Raw genomic sequence first — 21,316 nt, 5'->3', positions numbered from 1 at the left:
CCCATTTGTATAATTACAGAAAAAACCAAAATATTTATATATGGGGCAATTAAAGCGAACCCAATTAATATACTTATATTACTATACACATGTACATAAATAAAATATTAATAAAAAATAACTGAAAATAATATTAAAAAAACCAACCGATCAGTTACCCATGAGGCAAGAGTGAATAGTGATTGTCAAACTTCTCCACTGATCCAATCCGATCCGTTCCGGACCCGAAAACTTAAGAGCTACAAAATATTCAAACACTGAAAACTCCCTAACCCATAGGGAAAAAAAGGAAAAAACCTAAGCTCTGCCACTATCATTCGTATCTCAGTTTTGGCAGCAGCAGGCTACCACCAGCTTTTCACATGGTAATAGCCATTGATCGCTAATTCAGGCGCTCGCTGTTGTGGTAGCTCACATATACCGCTGCCATTAACCGTCACCGCAACCGTAGTCTCCTAAACCCGTCACATTTTCTCAACACTACCAATCTTGGTTTCTTTTCCGGTCACACCATATATCTTTTTTTCCTTTTCGACTTCTCTTGTGTCGATCACACAGGAGACCAGCCGATCTATGAATGAGAATTTTGGGGGAGAGTGGAGATTATTAAAAGGATTCCAACCCGAATGGCATGGGTACCCTTACCCACCCATAAGCTTAGGAAGCCTAGAAGCAGCAATAAGCCTCAGCTACTAAGCTGGGAATCTTGGAGCTTCGTCATCATAGCTTCTAGGTTGACTTGGGAATCCCCTTGCTACAGTAGCATTCAGAAAAGTCATCTCTGATGTGACATAAAGAAGTTTGCCATAAAGTAAACATGTCAGCATTACAGATGAAAAGCATATAGGAACTAGGAAGTTTCACCAAAATGTGATAACTTGTCTGAATAAGCTAAAAAGATGAGTTAACCCTTTCCTTTTTAGAAGCTTAAGCTTCCCAAAGAAGCTCTCGCGCCATCTATAAAAGGATATGTCTACCAAATGGTAAATCATTTCATTCTCTCTACACTCTCATTTTACTCTCTTATCACCTCCAAATCATATCACAACACTGATTCTCACGCTAGAGGCTAATAACAGAAGACCTCCTCTTACGGTGAGACTAACCGGTTGTGTTCTTTGATATTAACAGGTTAGGAAGCGCTATTAGTATCATACTCTTGGACTACCATACTTTCACTATTGCTATACTCATTACAGCAACAATTCCAAAATAGTGGGCTAGCTGTGAATGGATTAACTTTAAATTTTGGGTTTATCTCTAACTCTTTTAAATATATAAATTAAATTACTTAATATACAAAAAGAAAATCTAAACATATTAAATGGTTTTACATTTTACAAGGAGATTTAGCAACAACAACTGTGAATGGGGTTTTGGTCTCCTTAAAGGTAATCTCACTCTAGTCTTGATTCTTTCATATAGACATGGATTTCTACTTCCTCTTTCTAGCGATCATGTGACATTCGTCAATTTCGGGTCTTGTTTGTATTTGTTTTTGTATTTGTTTATTATGTAAACCGACCTGATTTGTAAACCGAAGCTTATGTTATAATCAAAATGATGGATTTATGTTACAATATTGTTTCACACTTGTTGGGTCTTGAAAACATCCTACCTTTATTTTTATTTTTATTTATTTATTTTTTTTTTTTTTGTTGTTTTGTGTTTTTGTCTTGATCCATTTTGCATGAAAACTCTTGTGTCTCACACCCATATTTGACCACCAACATTACCCTATATATACACCACATTTCCTCTTCATTTTCCCTTGCTACAACTCCAAAAAAAAAAAACTCTCTCAAACATCAAAGATTCAAGGTTATCTTCTTAAGTGTTCTTGAAGGTTTTTAGTCTTTCATCTTAATTAGTTTATGTAGCCTTATTAATACTTTTTTATGGTTGTGCAACATATACCTTTGGTAGTTACTTCTCCGATTCCAGTCGGTGAGGTTTCGGACCTCATAAGGCAAAGCTTCATGGAGGACTTCGTGTCCTTGATATATATACATCTATATAACTTGTTCATACATATTAATCTTGCTTATTTTAGTTTGTTGGTCATGTTTACAAGTTCTATGGTTATGGGTTTCTAAGAGTCTTGTATATTTCTTTAAAAATAGTTACAAATTGATTTTTAAATATTTTCTTAAGTAGTTGAAATGTTGGATCCAACTTGATCTCATAACAAAGTTTGGACCGACAAAACCGAACACTCGCTTAATGTGCGTTGTTAGTTCTAAAACAATGGAACTACATACTTGGTTAAGTCTTATTAAATTTTATTGAGCTATCTCATAACATTCAATATTTGGAAAGTTGACTTTGGGTTTGACCAATTATCAAGACCCGAACACTCGATAAAAAAAACCCGTTTTAGTATCTTTATTCCAAAGGGATTTGTTTTTTTGCATTTTATCCACCTGATTACTTAACATAGGTTGAGTAAATATTAAGGTTAGATACTTTAACCCGGTTTCGAGCAAACTGACATTTTTAAAGGGTTATTATTATAAATTCTTAAATAGTTACATTTTTAAAACCTTGAACTTTAATTATTTACATTTCTCAAAATTTTATTTTGTTTAAAGACCTTCAAGAGAACCTTTCTAAATTCAAGACTTCTTTTCTTTTTAGGCATTGTGCGTTAAACTCGTCGTTCCGACAAATCTCCAAATTATCATCTTTCAAGTTTACTACTTGAAGGTGAGTACTTCATACCCCATTTTCCATCTTTTATTTTGGGGGTGACATTTCATACTTATTCAACAAAATGCTTTATATTTGAATCTTAAACCACAAACGTAGTTGTATACTTTACCTAAATAATTGCTCGATTTGGTGTTCTATGCTTATATGCCTATGTCTTTATCGCTTTTGGTTGGTGGAACTATAAAATCCTAGACTATTTGGCATCCCCTTATAGCAAGGTGTCGTTAACGTAATGCAAGTAACAATAAATATAAAATCCTAGACTATTTGGCATCCCCTTATAGCTAGGTGTCGCTAATGTGTTTAGCGATATCTATTTATCCAAATTACCACTTTTATTTATCGTTTCGTATGCAAGTTTTGTGGCTATCTTTATTATATACTAATATGATTAAACTTATGAATTGCTCACCAACCTTTGTGTTGACAAACTTTATTTTATGAAATGTTGCAGGTTTGCATCTTGGTTGATTTATGATTGTGAAGAAAACGACATCAAAGACCTTAGGATATTAGTAAAACTGAACAATATCAAATTTGTCATATTTTGTGATATCTTGTTTATGGTTATTTTATGGATAATTGTTATGTGACATTTTTGATGTTGTGAAATGAAATGAGTTTATTAAATACTATCACTTTAATTAGTGTCATGTGCTTATGGACAATCGTCACACCTCGGCATGTTCCGCTGCCTTTGGTCGGGGTGTGACAGATCACTTCACGCAGTCATATAATATAAACCACGAATGACACAGTGAAAGAAAGATGGAGTCGGTACCAAATGGTACATGTGTGAACACCATCCTGCCTAGGGAGGTACCGGACAAAAACAAAGCTAAGTGCCTTATATTACCCGCCATCCCCATCGCGACTAGCCTTTTAAAAATAATAATATTACCGTTCAATGATGATACTAATTTTTCTTAGTTTTTATAATTAAAATTTTACCCTGTAAATACAAACACACATTTTAACATTTCTCACTCATTTTTAACACTTTTTAAAACGGATTGAAACCCTCGCACAAAGGAAAAGGAAATAAGGCCAGTTCTTGCAATCCTCATAAAACGTTTAGTTAGGTCATTAGGTGCCAATACCAACAATTTTCGCCACAATACCAACAATTCCCTCCACAACAAGCTCAACTCCCAAACCAATCTGCAGTTTTGTTGATCACTTGAATGAGCCCATGTGTGACCCATATCGCTCCTAAACCCCAACCTACACCACCTACCGCCAATGCCAAGAATCCGATCCGGCAACGTTGATAAAGCACAAGAAAACTAAGAATCGGGCGAAGAATCCAAAGATTCACCAAAAGCGCCTCCACAACGATAAAAGAAGCCAGGAGCCAAGGTAACATCGTGTAGCAAGCCCGAAGAAGTGGCGTTGGCCAAGGCATGATCACTGACCCGAATAATGGAAATCAACAAAAACTGATTGATTTGTTTTGATGAGTAGTGCTTGGTCACTTTACTTCACAAATAGGCAAAAACAAGCGTAATGTCCAGCAAATGAATTCAAATGGAAGGATTTGTACACGAAGGCCGATAAATTGAGCATTTACAATAAAATGTTGGAAGGCCGACGTAACGGTCAAGGCGAGATGGCCTTTAACAACAACATTATTCAAATATAGTGAATAGATCGCAGAAAGGGTTTCCTAAAATAAAGGCATGGGAGGTTCTTAGGGTCATACGACATGGTTTGCAATTATGGAAATGGGCGCCGAGTTTACTATACAATAATAAAAATGAACGAAGACAATGACTACGAACACATACACACCATCTTCTGAAATAACAAACCAAAATATAAGCAAAAGGGAAAGTGGAGAAATAAGGAGATAGGTTTGTTCCACATTGGTGAAATAAGAAAGTGAAGTTATCCCACATGAATATAAATAAGAAAAGAGAACTTGTCCCACATCGCTAGAAAGAAAAACTTGTAAGCTTCTTACAAGAAAGAGGACTCACATGATAATATTCTTGTATGATAATACGCACTCAGTGGTCTTAGTGAGGGTTCGCACCCGACGCGCACGGGCGCATGCTCGGGCAAAGTGCGATGGGAGCAATGTGGTACTTTGATGGCGCACTTCGCACGCTTGCATAGCCGCGAGCCACTTAAGAGCCGCCTTAGTATTTTTTATGGTCTTGCTACGCGATGGAAAATACACAGCTCGTCACGATACGCAAATCAGCTATAAAATGGAGTGAACAAGGCTTTCATTTCTCATTCATTTCACATCGCTCTCTCACTTTCTGATATAGTTAGGGTATTAGTATAATACCTCGAGTAGCCTTAACGATCCCCTATTCCGATCGAAAGAAGCTTAGTACACGATTCCAATCTCTATCTGAACAAGGTGAGAGACTTTGTGCCATCGTGTAAAGTTTCTAATCTCTTGAGTATCGTTACGATTATCGGTTTATACTAATCTAGATATACTATATTGTGTTTAACTAGGTGCTTAATACCAGGAAGCTCTTTAATTGTAAACTTTCACATTGAGACATTCGAGTTTTTTTACAACTCACATTTGTGTGAGACAACTGGTTGTCCAATACTGTCATGATGATTTTTAAAGCTTATTAAACTCATAACAGATAGTACAAATACTTTCAAAAGGTTTTAATTAAGTTATGGTGATTAAGTCTCTGTAGACTTACGAGAATGTTACCACAGTTATTGTGGAGTTTTGCATACAAGACTTGCCTAATGAGCTATTATACGTTACTTATTGGACAAGTGTTAGCCAATAAGTAACTGATGTGCTAAAAGCAGTTATAAATTTATTAACTAAAATTACGTTAATCTAGACACTAAGTAATAATTCTAGACTCTTAACCCAACTAAAACTACTAATCGGCAAGTGAGCCGGTCGACTCTAATACAGCTAAGTAAGTTCGGATATCGATTAAATTACGTAAACTAACTAAATTAGACTTAACTACTGACACGACTATTTGTTTATTATTATTTTGAGGGAGATTTTACTAAAATACTAATTTTAAACTAATTAAAACTAATTGATAGAATTAAATACGACTCAACTTAGAACTTGAACTTAATTCAGATGATGATAGATAAACCACCTAGGCTAGAATCCCTTAAGTTTCAGTTATCAGTTAAAATAGTCACTTAAGAGAAAATGCGAACAGGACCCCTGACTCTTCTCAAGAAGACACCTATGGATTTCCTATAATTTCTTAAAAACACCAGTTTTATATTATACTTTCTTACGGTTACCTAATTAATTATGAACGAGTACCTTTAAACGAAATTCTGCCTTACAGTGCGGAAATCAAAGGTAGTTTAATTAATTCATTCGACATTAATCGACAAAGCTGAAAAATCAAACCTAGACGGACTCCTTACGAAGAACTAAATCTAGCAATCTAATCAACAAAGATCTATCAAATAACCTATCACCTTACAATTATTTAGATTAGCAGCACACTTAAGTCTACTTGATTAATTATTATTGTTTCTATGGTTTTAATGCATATCAACCACAAACTAGTCAAAAACACACAGTAGATGACCTAACAGAATCATATCATATGGCAGACAATCACCAAGAAAACTATGAAACAATAAAACTCATCAAACGATCCTAAGCACACACACGCATCGAAGAAATACTATCAAATTGCTTATGGATTCATAAAACCCATAACGAAAAGCAAATCTAAATCAAAATCAAACATCAACAAAGGTTCATCATAAATCCTAGGCAATCTAATAAGTTTAGCCTAGCATTATTAAATCTAACAAAACAAAAAAGATGGAATTCATGATGAAAAATAATAAAGAACAATAGATTAAAGGCGATAAAACACGTAGTCTTCGATCTCGCTTCAATAGTACGTCACTGGTTGATTCCTAGCCTCCAAAGCCTTCAAAATATTGCAACACTAACTCCGATTTTCGTCCAAAACGGCTCTGGTTCGTAGGTTATGTTCAGGTTTAATGTTAAAGGTGTTTATATCGTGTACTGGGCCTTAAAACTAGAAAATGTTGGAATCCGGGCCACGCTTACTCCTTTTTTCCAGTTCAATTGCTAGTCAGGTCTGGTTCTCGGTTTTAGCTCATTTATTCTAGTTTCTTGCTCTTTTCAACCGTGTTTAACACCCGAGGCCTATAAAATATTATTAAGTTAGTAGTATACACATTTTAAAGGAAAACGAACTAAAAGCATTAAAAACGAAACAAACTATACGAGAAAAATCATGTGTATTTTGCATTATATCAGTAACATGACCACATTCAGTGTCACACCCCGTTAGGCGATTTGCGGAAGCGAAAAACGGAAATGTAACAGATATAACTGGTATCAAATACATTGTTCATAAAGAAACATTACTAACTAAATTACAATATATTACATCGTTCTAACATCTTTTACAAACTAAGTGATACAATCAAAACTAGCTCTCAACTACTTTAGTTCTAACTCAAATGCCCACGGCATCAATCACAAACCAGACACGTAACGCACATGAAATTACTCCTTTTTTTTCTGATTACATGAAAAGCATGATAAAACAGGCCAACTACGAATAGTTAGTAAATTTCACAAGTTTTAACGAAATAAGTTTAGCGTACCACACAGTCATAGTTTGTAAATACGCGCGTATGTAAGAAAATGTATTTATGTTTATAGATGTACATTTGTGTCTTTGTATACACATATGTATGTGTATAAGTTTATGTTAAAGTTTGAAGTTACGATAAAATCGTGAATGTTCGTTCGTACTACGTGCCCTCATTTTCCACGTACAACCAACCGCTGTGGCCCCCTTTCCACCCACAATAGTTTCACGTAAAATCAACCACTATGGTCCCCATTCTTCCCACAATGGTTCCACGTAACTCAAACATTACGCAGTGTATACACAAATAATTAGTATTTTCTACACATAGTATTTCCTATGCCTATCCACATAGTATGTATATACAGATATATATATATATATATATATATATATATATAGTATTTATCACGTATCACCACTCACTGTGCCCCCCCCCCCTTCCGCCCACAATATGTATAATCACAATATTTTCTTAGCATTCGTGTCATAATCAAGTTAGTCTGTTTAGTTGCAGCAGACCTTGGCTTATAGGTGATACTCAACTTTAGTTTAGTAAGTTGCAGTAGAACTTGGCTCATAGGCCATACTCAACTTTAGTTTAGTAAGTTGCAGCAGAACTTGGCTCATATACCACGTTATCCCCATGGCCATTACAGACCACGTTGTTTCCCAAATTATTTATGTTTAACATTACATAACGTGTTTGTATAAACATGTTTTCACGAGTAATTTCATTATGTTTTATCATTCATACTATCTCCATATAATATATCAATCAACAATACTAATCACATTTCATCAGCACGTAGTCAATCATTATGTTTATAGGGACTTTTCATATATAAATGTTCAGGTAATTTATATCCTAAACGGTTTTCAGATAGATAACGTGTATAAACATGCTTTTCACCCCAATAGTTTGTAAAATAGTTTAAAGAGTGGGGTTATGAAACTCACGGTATTGTAGGCACTCAGTGTGAGATCAGCTCGGGGTTCGTTTTCCTTGCTATCACTTAGTCCGTATAGTCAATATTATAATAATATTAATATTTTAATATTATTATAATCTTTATACTAAGCTGGTCTGTATAGCTAGTCTGGGTGTGGCTGTAACACCCAGAAAGTGCCAATAGGTTTAGGTTATGATGTTGTTCAATGTCTGATGTTTAAAATCGAACTTAGTTCAGTTTCCCCGTTTCATCAACTGGGCCAAGTTGCTCGTTTACGCGTTTGGAAAATAGTCATAGGGATGTAAACTTGGGTAAACGTGTTGGTTGATAAAATGACTAAGTTATAAAGAAATATCACAAATTTGGGGTCTGGATTCGCTACTAGGCTCGTTTCCGTTTATTTAGTTTGATTTGGAGAAAAACGCGCACAATCTATCCAAATTGTCCGGATTTCTCACAAAAAGATCGTTTCTACATAAATAATTCGAAAATATGCTTTTTGATCACTCTTGATGTTTTGATATTCTAACAGGTTCGTTTATCACGAACTTGTCGGCTTTTATCGGAATTGAATATGTTTAATCTTCAGATTTGCATAATTAATTATCTGTTAATCGTTAAATTATGAAAATTTAGCCACTTATCAACTAAGATATGTAGAATTTTATAAAAAATATTTCTGGAATTATTTACTGATTTATAAATTTTTAAAAAATCATTTTATATGCTATATTTAGCCCGAAAATTGTTCGTTCATACCAAATAATTTCCAAAATATCCGCCAAAATTCCTGAGTGATCAAAACACTTTCCAAAATAACCTGTAGCAATTATATAAGCTAACAAGCTTGCCAAATACCATTTTCGAGCAAAAAACGACCATAAAAATTCAATTAAGCGCGAGTGCACAAAACATGTTTAGGCTATTCCAAATGATCCTAAATTTCATATGTGATCATAATATACCAAATATGAGTTCCCCACAAAATTTCATAATTTTTCAAGCATTTTTAACTATTTTTCCCAAATAAACGCCCAATTCGGTAATAAATTCGCCAAATATTCTCGGACGGTCAAAAAATTAACATAATTTGAATAGGGACTCAATGATATGGTCCCTGATGTCCTTGAAAAATTTCATGACCTAAAAAATATGCACATCACAACCTTAACCTAAACAGCCCATAATCAAGCATTTCGGCATTACCTTTGCGGTTTTTGCCCGTTTTCGCTCTCTTAATCCAATTTTCGGGTTCTTGTGCTTCTATATAAGCTAAGCACAGGTCTTATGTCACAAACCAAGCATGTATCATCAAGAAACCAGCCATGAAAGTTAGGGTTTCTGTTAGGGTCCTAAACCGAACTTTTGAACCGTAAAAACCTCGTTTAAACCTTCTAATCCGCGTTTATGGCCAAAAAATATATCAATTCAGATTCCTAACCATGTATAGGATCAAAAATGTTTTTAGACAATTTTTAGGGTTTTTGCATGGTTAGAAATAATTTTTGGCAATAAGACAATATTTATATATGATTAAACATGATTAAATGGTTGAAAAAATAACTAAAATGAAGAAATTTACCAAGTTTTGAGCTTGTAGGAAATGGCCAGAAGTTTGTAGTGTAGATAGGTGATGAAACAAGTTCTAAAATATCTTGCAAGATATTTAAATAAAAAAAAGGAAAGCTTAAGGGTGGTAAGCCCCTAGCGACCGCAAGAAGTGGGCCCCCCTTGGGCCTCATTTTGATCCAACAATCTCGTTTTCCGTGCCTAAATGTGAAATACCGTATCCAAAAGTATTTCGGTTCAGTTTTTGGCGCGAAAAATTTATCGGGTACGACAAATAGCGCGAAAACGAGTGTTTTTCGGCCATTTTTGTGTAAATTTAGAAAAACATACTATTTGTTTGTAAATATCGAAAATAATTTCACGGGTTGCTTAAAACATCCCCAACAAGTGTTTGGTAGATCTTTTTCGGCTTAACGGATGATACAATGCTTGTTTCGGAACTATCTTTCGCGTTTAAATCCATAGCGGGTAGTTAAACGAGCATGTTTCGTTTAACTGGTTTACTATTGAACTAACGCCATAATATTAGTATATTGGCCTATATTAAACGTATATCACTTATAGATGGCCCCTTGGGATATCCGGGTCATAACCAGACCCGTTCGGTTAATCGTTTGTTCGCTACGCAATAAGGGGTTAATCGTTTATTCGGTAAACAAATACTAAGGCATACTCGATTTTGTCACGAATGTCACATTCAGAGATACGGTTGAGCGATAAGTACCTTTCGATAATTTGTAAGCAGGTAGGTGTAAAAAGATCTTAATGTTGTAATTGTAAAAATGTGTCGTTTATAAATAAACGTACTCACCAGTATTTCTTGCTGACCAAATATTTTTAAACATGTTCAGATGACTTGTTAAAGACGAAGGACTGATGCATGCAGATTTTTCAGCTTAAATAAGTGGCTTGCTACCAGAATAAATAAATACATTTTGTAAATTAGGGTTTATCCCTATAAAACTTATGTTTATTAACTTTATATATAATAGGGTTTTATTCCCAATTTATGAAATAAGAATCACGGTATTTTTATTATTGATGATTTTCCCTAACTACGGTCCTGATGAAATATTCCACTACAAAATATTTTAATAAAAATCGATACAACCGATCATGTTCATGGCTTCCCTCCCAAAGTATAGGGTCGGCGGCTGTGATAGAAATTTCTAGCCATCAACCTTAACAAGAGGATGATTTTTCCCTAAAAAGAGACTGGAACACAAAGGAAAATTTAGCATCATCAACGGTCGCATCTGAATTAGTAAAAATTATAATTGATTTTGCAAGTTTCCAAAAGGAAATTTTAGACAAGGAGTGTGCTCTAGATGTACGACAAGGTAAAATCGAAAAGACAAAGCAATGGTGCATGTTTTGGAAGAACAAATTAGGGCATTTTTAGACCAACGAAAGGCAAAGGATTCGGAGTTAATTTGTCAACCGCGTGATATTTTGAACGTAACGCGGTTTCAGCACGAAAAAAGAAATTGCTAAACGTTGAGGAAAAGAGTGAAATGTACTTTTTATTATTTTATTTATGTTTTCAATTTACCATGTCTTCAAGAATGAATCAATATAAAAAATACAAAATACAGCATCAAACCTATTACAACTTTAATAAATTCCATGGGCTTAGGACAGCCAACTCACTGAAATGTGAGTTGGGCCTTTTAATCTGAAATTAAAAACACGTCTTGTATTTTTATTATTTTACTTAAAGAAATTTTATAGTTACTAGCAATTATTTTGTTTATAATATTTTATATATTTATAAGTTAGTTAATATATATTTTATTTGTTTGAGATAATGAATTATATAGTGGCTTAGAATTGGAAAGAGATGTACACTAGTACACCACTACCATAAATATAATTAGAATAGAATAAAGAAAAACTAATGTAAAAGAGAAATATGGTTAAGGATAGAATGAGAAAATTCTAATATAGAAGAGGAGAGTTACGCTCTGTTTTCGAGTTCACCTTCGTTCTGTTCTCTAATTCATTTAAGGAATGAAAAGAAATAAAATTAAAGAAAAAAAAATTATTATGTTTCAGAGGTTTTTTTTTTAAGAAAAGAAAAGAAAGAATATAAGAGAAAATTATATTCCTAAGTTTCATTAAATGGATGAAAAAAAAAGATGGAAGGAAAACAGCAATAAATAAAGAGTATGTTGGAAGGAAATGTTTTCTTGTCGATTTTAAAAGAAATTGCAAGTAAAGAAAGAAAAGATAAAATATGAAACAAATGAAAATAAAAATTTTTCCTTTATTTTTTTTTCTCTAATTAAGTGAACTCGGGAACAGAGCGCTAATGAAAGAAAATTTTTTGTTTTCATTTGTTTTCTATTTTATCTTCATTTCTTTTCTTCTCATATCCTTCCAAATTGGAAACAAATTATTTCCTTCTAACTTGCTCTTTATTTCTTAATGTTTTCTTTCCATTTGTTTTCTTTTCCTCCATTTAATGAAACTGACGAACACAACTTTCTTTCATTTTCTTCCTTTTTTTTCCTTAAAAAAATCCCTGAAACACAATAATTTTTTTTGTTTTCTTCCATTTAATTTATTTTCCATCCTTAAATAAACTTAGAAACAAAGTGGTAGTGATAGTTATGGGTGAAAAGATGGATTTCCTCCACCTAATAACAAACGCATTGAGTAACATCCAATGTGTCTATTAGCAAGGTATGTGTGTGTCTATTAACAAGGTATACGTAGGGGTAGAGGTGTACAAAAAAACTGGTTTGGAACCGGTTTTAGGCAAACCGAACCGAACCGGTTTGGGTTTAAAACCGGTTTCATCCAAACCGGTTCCCAACCCGACCCAAACTGCTAGTTTTAGGACCGGTTCCCCTTAAGATCTACCAAACCGGTTTTAAAACCAAACCGGTTTGAGAAAAACCGGTTTAAAACCGGCTAAAACCGAACCGGTTTGAGAAAAACCGTTTAAAACCGGTTTATAAACCGAACCGGACCGACGTGACCAGGTCGGCCTATCTTGTGTCTAAATCAGTTTATAAACCGAACCGGTTTTGACCAGCCATTGACCAAACCGGTTCGGTTTGGGTTTAAAACCGGTTTTGTACACCTCTACGTAGGGGTGTGGATTTTCAATATGACACAAATATCTTACATTAATCTTACATGAAATTTGCGGGGTTGGAGTTGGTGTAAATGGGTTCAGGTCAATTTCTAGTCGAACTCGTTCAACTAAACGAGTCAGGTTCAAGTCAACCCCGTGGGTTTGTGAATTTACCCGTTTAACCTAGTTATTTTTGTATTTTATTTTTTAAGACGTGTTTTATCTTTTCTGTAAAAAATTAAATTGATTGGATTTTTTGCCAAAATTTAAAACCAAAAGGAAAGTAACATAATGTTTTATAACTAAAATGCAAATGTTTTATATATATTTGCATTTTTTTGTCGTAAAATGGAAATATAAAGTATTAATATGTCAAAACAATACAAAAAAACGTTCATGTAAAACAGCCGTTTTCGGGTCAACCCACGAATATGGGAATCATGTTCGGATTCACGTGGTGTCTTACATAATTTTCAGGTTTGGGGCGTGTTCAAATTCATGTCGAATTCCGGTGTTCGTGTCGGGTAATTAGACCCGTCGACCCGCAAACACGGCCTATTTAACGTCCATATGTATGAGTAGGGTGGCGTGAAAGCATACCAAATAAGAAAATGTGAACCATCTACACATGATATAATACTAGGTAGGGGTGTCGGCCAATAATCAAACTAATTGTAATATGTGTGTCAGTCAGTATCCAAAATAAACATTGAAAAAAAAAACGTACATTGGTATGACCGTATCACAAATGCAATATGTTCTTCTTTTTTTTTCTTCTTCTCGGATGCCAAACCCATTTGTATAAAAGGATTGCATAAAATACTACGGTTTTTTTTTAACCAGAATCTATACTATGTAACACGAGGGATATAGTTTCATAGGCTCATAAATATTGTAAACCTTTGACAAGTATAAAAGAAATAAAAATTACTTGACTAAATTAGAATGATGTCAAGAAAGTCAACGAAACAAAATAAGTACTTCACTTTAGGAAATATTTTTTAAATAATATCTTTGTTGGGTTTTAGTTATAAATTCTAAGCTCGGTTAACGGGACAGATCATCGGTTGACGATTCAATACTTTTAAGTTAACACTAGTGAGATGGTATGTATCAATTGTCAGCCAATAATCAAACTAGTTGTAATATGTGTTGGTCAGTACTCAAAAAAATATATTGTTGTGGCCACATCACAATACAACTCATGTTTTTAAGCCTAAATTGCATTCATTATTAAACTTATCTGAAAATACCATTACGAGGAACAAAAGTGAAATCAAGTAATGAAAATAACTAAGCATTTCTATAACATTTCTTAATCATTAAGAAAATTATAGCACAAAACTTACAAAAAAAAAAAAAAAATGAAGAAGAAAAGGAGGGGATGGTAACGACTTGCTCCACTACCACAAGTCCACTGGCTTTCCTTTCTCTTCTCTTCCTACGATTTTCAAATACACGAGACAAACAGAACTGCATGTATTCAAACATTTTTATTTAGAAAAAATTACAATTTTTGTATTTTTGAATTAGTAAAATTATAGAATTGTTCCTTTTCGGAAATGCCTTTCATTCTTTATCCTTTATTTGCATGTTTGGCATGGTTTTAGTCCTTTACACTAACGGTTATTAAATTTTTCAGTTAAATAACCCTATATGCACTGTACATGGGGCTTTATTAGATAACAGAGAGAAATAATGGGGCTTTATTAGCCTTTGGCTAGGAAAAGAAAAAGGAAGGTTTCAGGCCGCCGACGGTGGTGGCTTGTGATGATGAAAATATTGGTCGGTGCCTAGAGAGAGAGAGAGAGAGAGGAAGAAGGAGGTTGAGAGAGAGAGAGAATATGATCCTAATTTTAATTACATAAATTGTCCTTTATAGGTAAAAGGACGAAAATGCCCTCATGTGCAATGCGCATATGGTTATTTAACTGAAAAACTTAACATCCGTTAGTGTAAAGAACTAAAACCGAGCCAAACATGCAAAAGGATAAAGAATGAAAGACAAAAATTGTAATTTTTTCTTTTTATTTATGTAATTGTTTGCTAAAAGTAAAACTTTTAGCATCTGCATGTTCCTATAACTATCAGGTGTGATTAAAATGACACAAGTTCACATTAAGCTAAAACTATAAATAGACCTTTATCATCTCTAAAAAGTCTTAAAGAAAAACAAAAAAACCCTTTCTACAATCCAACATAATCACTTCTACATAGTGTAGACCAGGATTTAGAAGAGAAAGATGCATAATATGTCAAATAGTTGACACAACATGTGAATATTTTTTTTTCCTTCAAATTTGTTTCGTATTATTTTTCAACGTCAAATCACACACTCATCTACTTCACACTCTAAAACCACATAAAAGAATAGTCTACCTCATTAAGAAACTCAAAACCCTAATCTTCTCCTCAAAAGGCAAGAGCTAACCGCTTGTCACTATTAGCACATAATTTAATATACGGTTGAATTGATATCATTACTTGTATCATAATTAAAGCCTAAAAACCGGTTTCTTAAATTAACAATTATTATTATTCACAAATACAATTACAAGGAAGAAAAGTGAAATCCAAGTTACAAAATAACGAGACATTTCTTAATAATAATAATAATAATAATAATAATAATAATAGCACAAAACTTAGATAAAAATGAAGAAGATAGCTCCACTACTACTACTACTACTACTATCGCAAGTCCACTCGCTTTCCATTAAACAAAACTAAAGTGAAAAGAAAAGAAAAGAAAAACATCTCTCACTCACCCACTCTCTCTCTCTCTCTCTCTCTCTCTCTCTCGCTTTCTTTCTTTGTTAATTTATTATTATTATTCTTCAAGAACATCAATCACAAGCCTCACAACCAGATTCATCCTCTTCTTCTTCTTGTTCATCTTCTAGTTGTAGCTTAGCTTAATTCTGACGTCAATTGCATTTCAGCCAGGTTAGGTTTCTTTTCCTTTCCTTCATTCATTACGGTTTAACCTACTAGTCTAGATCTGTCTCTATTTTAAAACCCATGTACATCAATTTCATTGCTAGCATACCCAGATCGGATTTTGTGTTGCTGGTTTTTCATAAATAATATTGTGAATTCCCTTACTTTAGGATTGAATTACTTGTGTTGATTTAACTCTTTGTTTGTGTATGCTTCATATTGACATGATTTAACTGTTTCTATGAAAAGTTGCCTCAACTTGTTTCTTCTTCTTCATTTGGGGACAAATGATTTACAGTGTATATAATATCATATCATATTACTGTGGCTAATAATAAAAACAAACAAACTCTATGGTAATAAATGCACAAATGGATCTGTTTTATCAAGTGTTTTTGGACCTGTAACTTGCACCAAATGTTTAAATTATTCTTTTTTGGTTATATCTTCATATTCTAAAGCATCAACTCTTTGCATTCAGAACTCACTTTGTGGAATGCATTCAAGTTTCAGACATACTGAGTAATCAACCGCTTATTACTGGATTTTACTTTCTGTAAAGTATCAGAAACTATGCGTTCATGGTGGAGCAAATCATCATCAAAAGAAACAAAGAAGCAGACAAGCAAGGATGGTTTTATCGACACAATTAGAAAGTTTAGAATCCCTTCTGATAAAAAATCCAGTAACAGATCTAGTGACTCAAGAAGAGGCTGCAGTGACACAGTCTCAGAGCTCGGGTCACTGTCTAGGGTTGAGTCCAGATCCGTTTCACCTTCCAAAGAATCCAAGCTTGTGGCTAGGTGTCAAAGCTTTCAAGAAAGACCTCAGGCTCAGCCGCTTCCACTTCCGGTTCACCCTACCCGTGTGGCTCGAACTGAGTCAGGAATTGTAATATCTGGAAAACCGAGGCAAGAAAAGGGGACCAAACCGTCACCGTATCTTCCACTTCCACATAGTGGATACACACGGGCCCGGCCTGATGCTGCAGATTTTGATGGAGCCGAATCGGTTTCTAGTGACTGTTGTAGTGATAGTGATGATCCACCTGATTCAAGCCAACTTAGCCCGTTAGCATCTGATTATGATACTGGAAGTCGAACGACAGCTGGCAGTCCCTCCAAGTAAGCTTAATTCATTTGAAAGTATATTAATGAGAAAAATACTAACTTTTGTTTATTTTTTTTTTTTGTGAAGTATGATTATTAAGGATCAGTTGCCTGCAATGAAGATTCACTCCAGAGATGTAGCAAAACCACAAGATCATCTTTTTGATAATCTTATATCATCTTCACCTTCTAGAAGAAAGCCATTAAGCAGTCACGTGCCTAATCTTCCGGTCCCGTACCATAATGCAGTCTTCAGTGCTCCCGACAGCTCGATATCGAGCCCTTCAAGAAGCCCGTTGCGCGCATTCGGAACCGAGCAAGTCATAAACTCTACTTTCTTTAACACAAAGCCTAATCCTGATTTCCCTTTTCTCGGGTCAGGTCACTGCTCGAGTCCCGGGTCGGGTCAGAATTCCGGGCATAACTCTATGGGTGGTGACATGGCAGGGCTGTTTTGGCAACCGAGTAGGGGCAGCCCGGAATATTCTCCACTTCCTAGCCCGAAGATGACGAGTCCAGGCCCGAGCTCTAGGATCCATAGTGGGGCGGTTACACCTCTTCATCCAAGAGCCGGTGGTGCAGCCATTGAGTCACAAAATAACCGAACCGAAGATGTGAAGCAAAAAAGTCACCGGTTACCGCTTCCTCCAGTCACAATTTCAAATTCTCTACCATTCTCCCAGTCAAATTCAGCTGCCACGTCACCTTCTGTACCGCGAAGTCCGGGTCGGCCTGATAATTTACCGAGCCCAGGCTCAAGATGGAAGAAGGGGAAGCTGCTGGGTCGAGGCTCGTTTGGGCATGTTTATGTCGGTTTCAACAGGTATAATTGTAATGTGTTGTATGCGGTTACAAAACTTTATTATTAAAATAATCATCTAAACGTTTTATGTTCTCGGGTCATATGTTGATGTAGTGATAGCGGTGAAATGTGTGCTATGAAGGAAGTTACATTGTTTTCTGATGATGCTAAGTCAAAAGAAAGTGCAAAACAGTTGGGCCAGGTATGTATATTAACAAATTTGAGCACATTCATTTCTTTTCTCTCTTTCTATGCATCATTTCATTTTTGTCATACTTGTTGACTGTTGTGTTTTTCCATTTTTGCAGGAAGTTTCTTTATTGAGTCGGTTAAGCCATCCGAATATTGTGCGGTATTATGGATCTGAAATGGCAAGTATCTTACCTCATAACACACCTATAATACCAGACCGATTCTGTAGTGTGATAACGAATAAATGATTAATGATTCTTTTATCAGTTTACCTGACCCTTGACTTCTAAACAGGTAGATGACAAACTTTATATTTATTTGGAATATGTATCGGGTGGTTCAATTTATAAACTTCTTCAAGATTATGGACAATTTGGTGAGCTGGCAATTCGAAGTTACACCCAACAGATCTTGTCAGGGCTAGCATATTTACATGCCAAGAATACTATTCATAGGTGAATAGCTAACCATTTTAAGCAGATCCTTGCTCGTACCTAATTTTAGTTGCTTGTTTGTTATTCAACATTACCGAAATCTGGGTATCTTAAAATTCGTTTTCAGGGATATTAAAGGAGCAAATATTCTTGTGGACCCAAATGGCAGAGTCAAGTTGGCAGATTTTGGAATGGCAAAACATGTAAGTTTATGCTATATGCTAATATGTAAGTTTAGTAGCATATATTATTAAAATATTTAAAACATTGCAGATCACAGGGCAGACATGCCCATTGTCATTCAAAGGAAGTCCTTACTGGATGGCACCTGAGGTTAGTTGAATATAACTTCTTTTTGCTCTCCAAAATTAATATAATATCACGTGGGGTGCAAACGAGACGAGCCGAGCCCGAGTTCGACAAGGCTGGGTGAGTAGTTTTTGAAGCTTGAGCTCGGCTCGTTTGCTATATCTTAATTAATTTTTATGCATTTATATATATATATATACATATACTTTTTTCAATTATAGTTTTATATATAACATCATATATATTATTTAGTTATTTTTTCATAATATAATATAGATTAATTAATAATTATTAAATATGTATAAATGTATATTATAAAAGTTTATTAATGACAGGCTCGTTTAGGTTTGCGAGGCGGCTCGAGCTTGGTAAGTGAAGCTCGGGCTCAAGCTCGTTTATTAAGCGAGCTTACTTTTAAGCTCGCGCTCGGGCTCATTTATGGTCGGCTAGATTGAGCCTTTTCACAAGCCGAACTCGAGTAGCTCGTGAGCAGCTCGGCTCGTGTGCACCCCTAATCACGTATTTGTATAGTATTAATAATTTAATATCTTTTGGTTTGTGATCGCAGATCATCAAGAACAGCAACGGTTCCAACCTTGCAGTTGACATTTGGAGTCTCGGGTGTACAGTTCTGGAAATGGCAACAACAAAACCACCTTGGAGCCAGTATGAAGGGGTCAGAACTTATCTTTTTGAATTCTAATCCATAACTTTTTATTTTTTCTAAATTTAAATTGTATATGTTTTGGGTTACAGGTGGCAGCCTTGTTTAAGATCGGAAACAGTAAAGAACTCCCTGTTATTCCAGATCATCTTTCAGAGGAAGGGAAGGATTTTGTAAGACAATGTTTACAAAGAAATCCACTGCATCGTCCTACAGCTGCTCAATTGTTGGAACACAGTTTTGTAAAAAACGCTGCTCCATTAGAAAGGCCGTTATATTCTGAGCCGTCTGATCAACCGCCAAATGGGGTAATATCTCCGCAATATTTTATAAATTATTATTTATATGATTATGTTGATCAGCATGTAAGCCTGTAGCGAACCGAACATTCGGTGAACAGTTCTTGAACTGTTCAGCAGGAAGTTCGTGTATTTAATAAACGAATGAATATGAACTAAAAGTTTTGATCAATTAGGTGAACAAATGAACATGTGCACACATCTCTTTCGTTCATATATGTTCGTTAGTTTACATTCGTTAGTTTACGTTTGTTAATATATTTGTTTATTAACAAACATGAACAAAAAATTTTGCTCATTTAGTTAAACAAACAAACATGAACGCATGCCTCGCTCGTTCATGTATGTTTGTGAACGTTAGTTTACATTTGTTCATTTAAGTTCGTTTATGTTCATTTATGTTCGTTAGTTTACGTTAATATATTTATTCAAAACTTTTTGGCCCAGTACAACTTAGTCTAGTTTTAATAACATTGTAGGCGACACATTGTTTTTCACATTACTTTTAAGTAGTTTTAGCTCAGTTATGTTCGGTCGTTTACGTTTGTGAACCGTCCGTTTATACTGTTAACGAACAAACATAAATGAACACAGACGAACACAAACATGTTTTTAAACGAACGAACACGAACAATAAAACCCATTCATTTAATTGTTCGTGTCTGTTCGTTTCATTTACAAGCCTATTATTTTTCTTGTTAACGCTACTTTTATTTTTCGCTTTATTTTCTTGGTTTCTATAAATCTTAGTACTTCTTTTACCAAGAAACTGCAAAATATGTTCATATATGTGGCCATGTGGGGCATATAGTTATTCAATAACCACTTCATGTTCGACCAAAAAAAAAGGATTTTGTTGTAAATATTCATTCATATTTTCCAGGGTGGCGGACATCCAAGAAACCGACAAGCATTGGATTCGGATAGACTCGCCACTACCCATTCATTTAGAGTACCAAGACCCGCCTTTATTTCCAGGTACATCTCCCTAAATAATAATATTAACAACAATAATAATAATAATACTTACAATATTTGCAATCTTATTACTGTAGTGACATTCAAATTCCAAGAAACATATCATGCCCGGTCTCACCAATTGGAAGCCCCCTTCTACATTCAAGATCACCACAACACCTAAACGGAAGAATGTCCCCATCACCCATATGCAGTCCACGAACCACATCGGGCGCATCAACTCCGCTAACCAACATTAACGGTTCCAAAATCCCGCACGTTAACCAATCGGTTTACCTTCACGAGATCTCAAAACCCACCAACATGTACCGTGATCCCGTACCCGATATGTTCCGAGCCAAGCAGAGCCCGGGAACACAGTATGGGGGGCACGGACATGGGCATGGGCACGCGGTGTTGGCTGACTCGGTGTCTCATCTACTGTTAAGGGATAAAGTGAACTTTAAACCGTCTCTGGATCTGAATCCGTTGTGAGGTGGAAATATGATTTAGATTTGTTTTTAATTGGTAATAATAGGAAAAGAAAGGGTTAATAATGTTTATGGTATATGAATGGACTTATGCAGCAGGGGGGGGGGGTGACTGGTTTTAAGTTATGATGGGTGATGGTATAAAACAGGATTTCATGTTTATATCATCATGAAATGGAATAGGAGAGTAGGGATTAGGAGA

At 34.9% G+C, this 21,316-nt stretch overlaps 1 protein-coding gene across 2 annotated transcripts; it reads left to right on the top strand.

Moving 5' to 3' along the window:
* Positions 1–16,396: 16,396 nt before the first annotated feature.
* LOC143536686 (mitogen-activated protein kinase kinase kinase YODA-like) lies at positions 16,397–21,243 on the top strand. Of its 2 annotated transcripts, none has more exons than XM_077030622.1 (11): positions 16,397–16,981; positions 17,055–17,789; positions 17,883–17,970; positions 18,077–18,139; positions 18,255–18,415; positions 18,522–18,597; positions 18,668–18,727; positions 19,272–19,379; positions 19,460–19,675; positions 20,550–20,644; positions 20,722–21,243. In XM_077030622.1, exons 1-11 carry the CDS (start codon positions 16,431–16,433, stop codon positions 21,116–21,118), a joined length of 2,550 nt encoding a protein of 849 aa, XP_076886737.1. In that variant the 5' UTR covers positions 16,397–16,430; the 3' UTR covers positions 21,119–21,243. The 2 variants fall into 2 exon arrangements, with proteins under 2 accessions (XP_076886737.1, XP_076886738.1); XM_077030623.1 differs by having other exon boundaries at positions 18,077–18,143; positions 18,259–18,415.
* The last annotated feature ends 73 nt before the right edge of the window (positions 21,244–21,316 follow it).

The sequence above is a fragment of the Bidens hawaiensis genome, unplaced genomic scaffold (genome assembly GCF_021521415.1).
Source record: "Bidens hawaiensis isolate Kalapana, Puna unplaced genomic scaffold, B.hawaiensis_p1.1 tig00010894_1, whole genome shotgun sequence".
NCBI lineage: Eukaryota > Viridiplantae > Streptophyta > Magnoliopsida > Asterales > Asteraceae > Bidens > Bidens hawaiensis.
The sequence above is the reverse complement of the archived record's forward strand: the minus strand, read 5'-3'. Positions and strand labels throughout refer to the sequence as shown.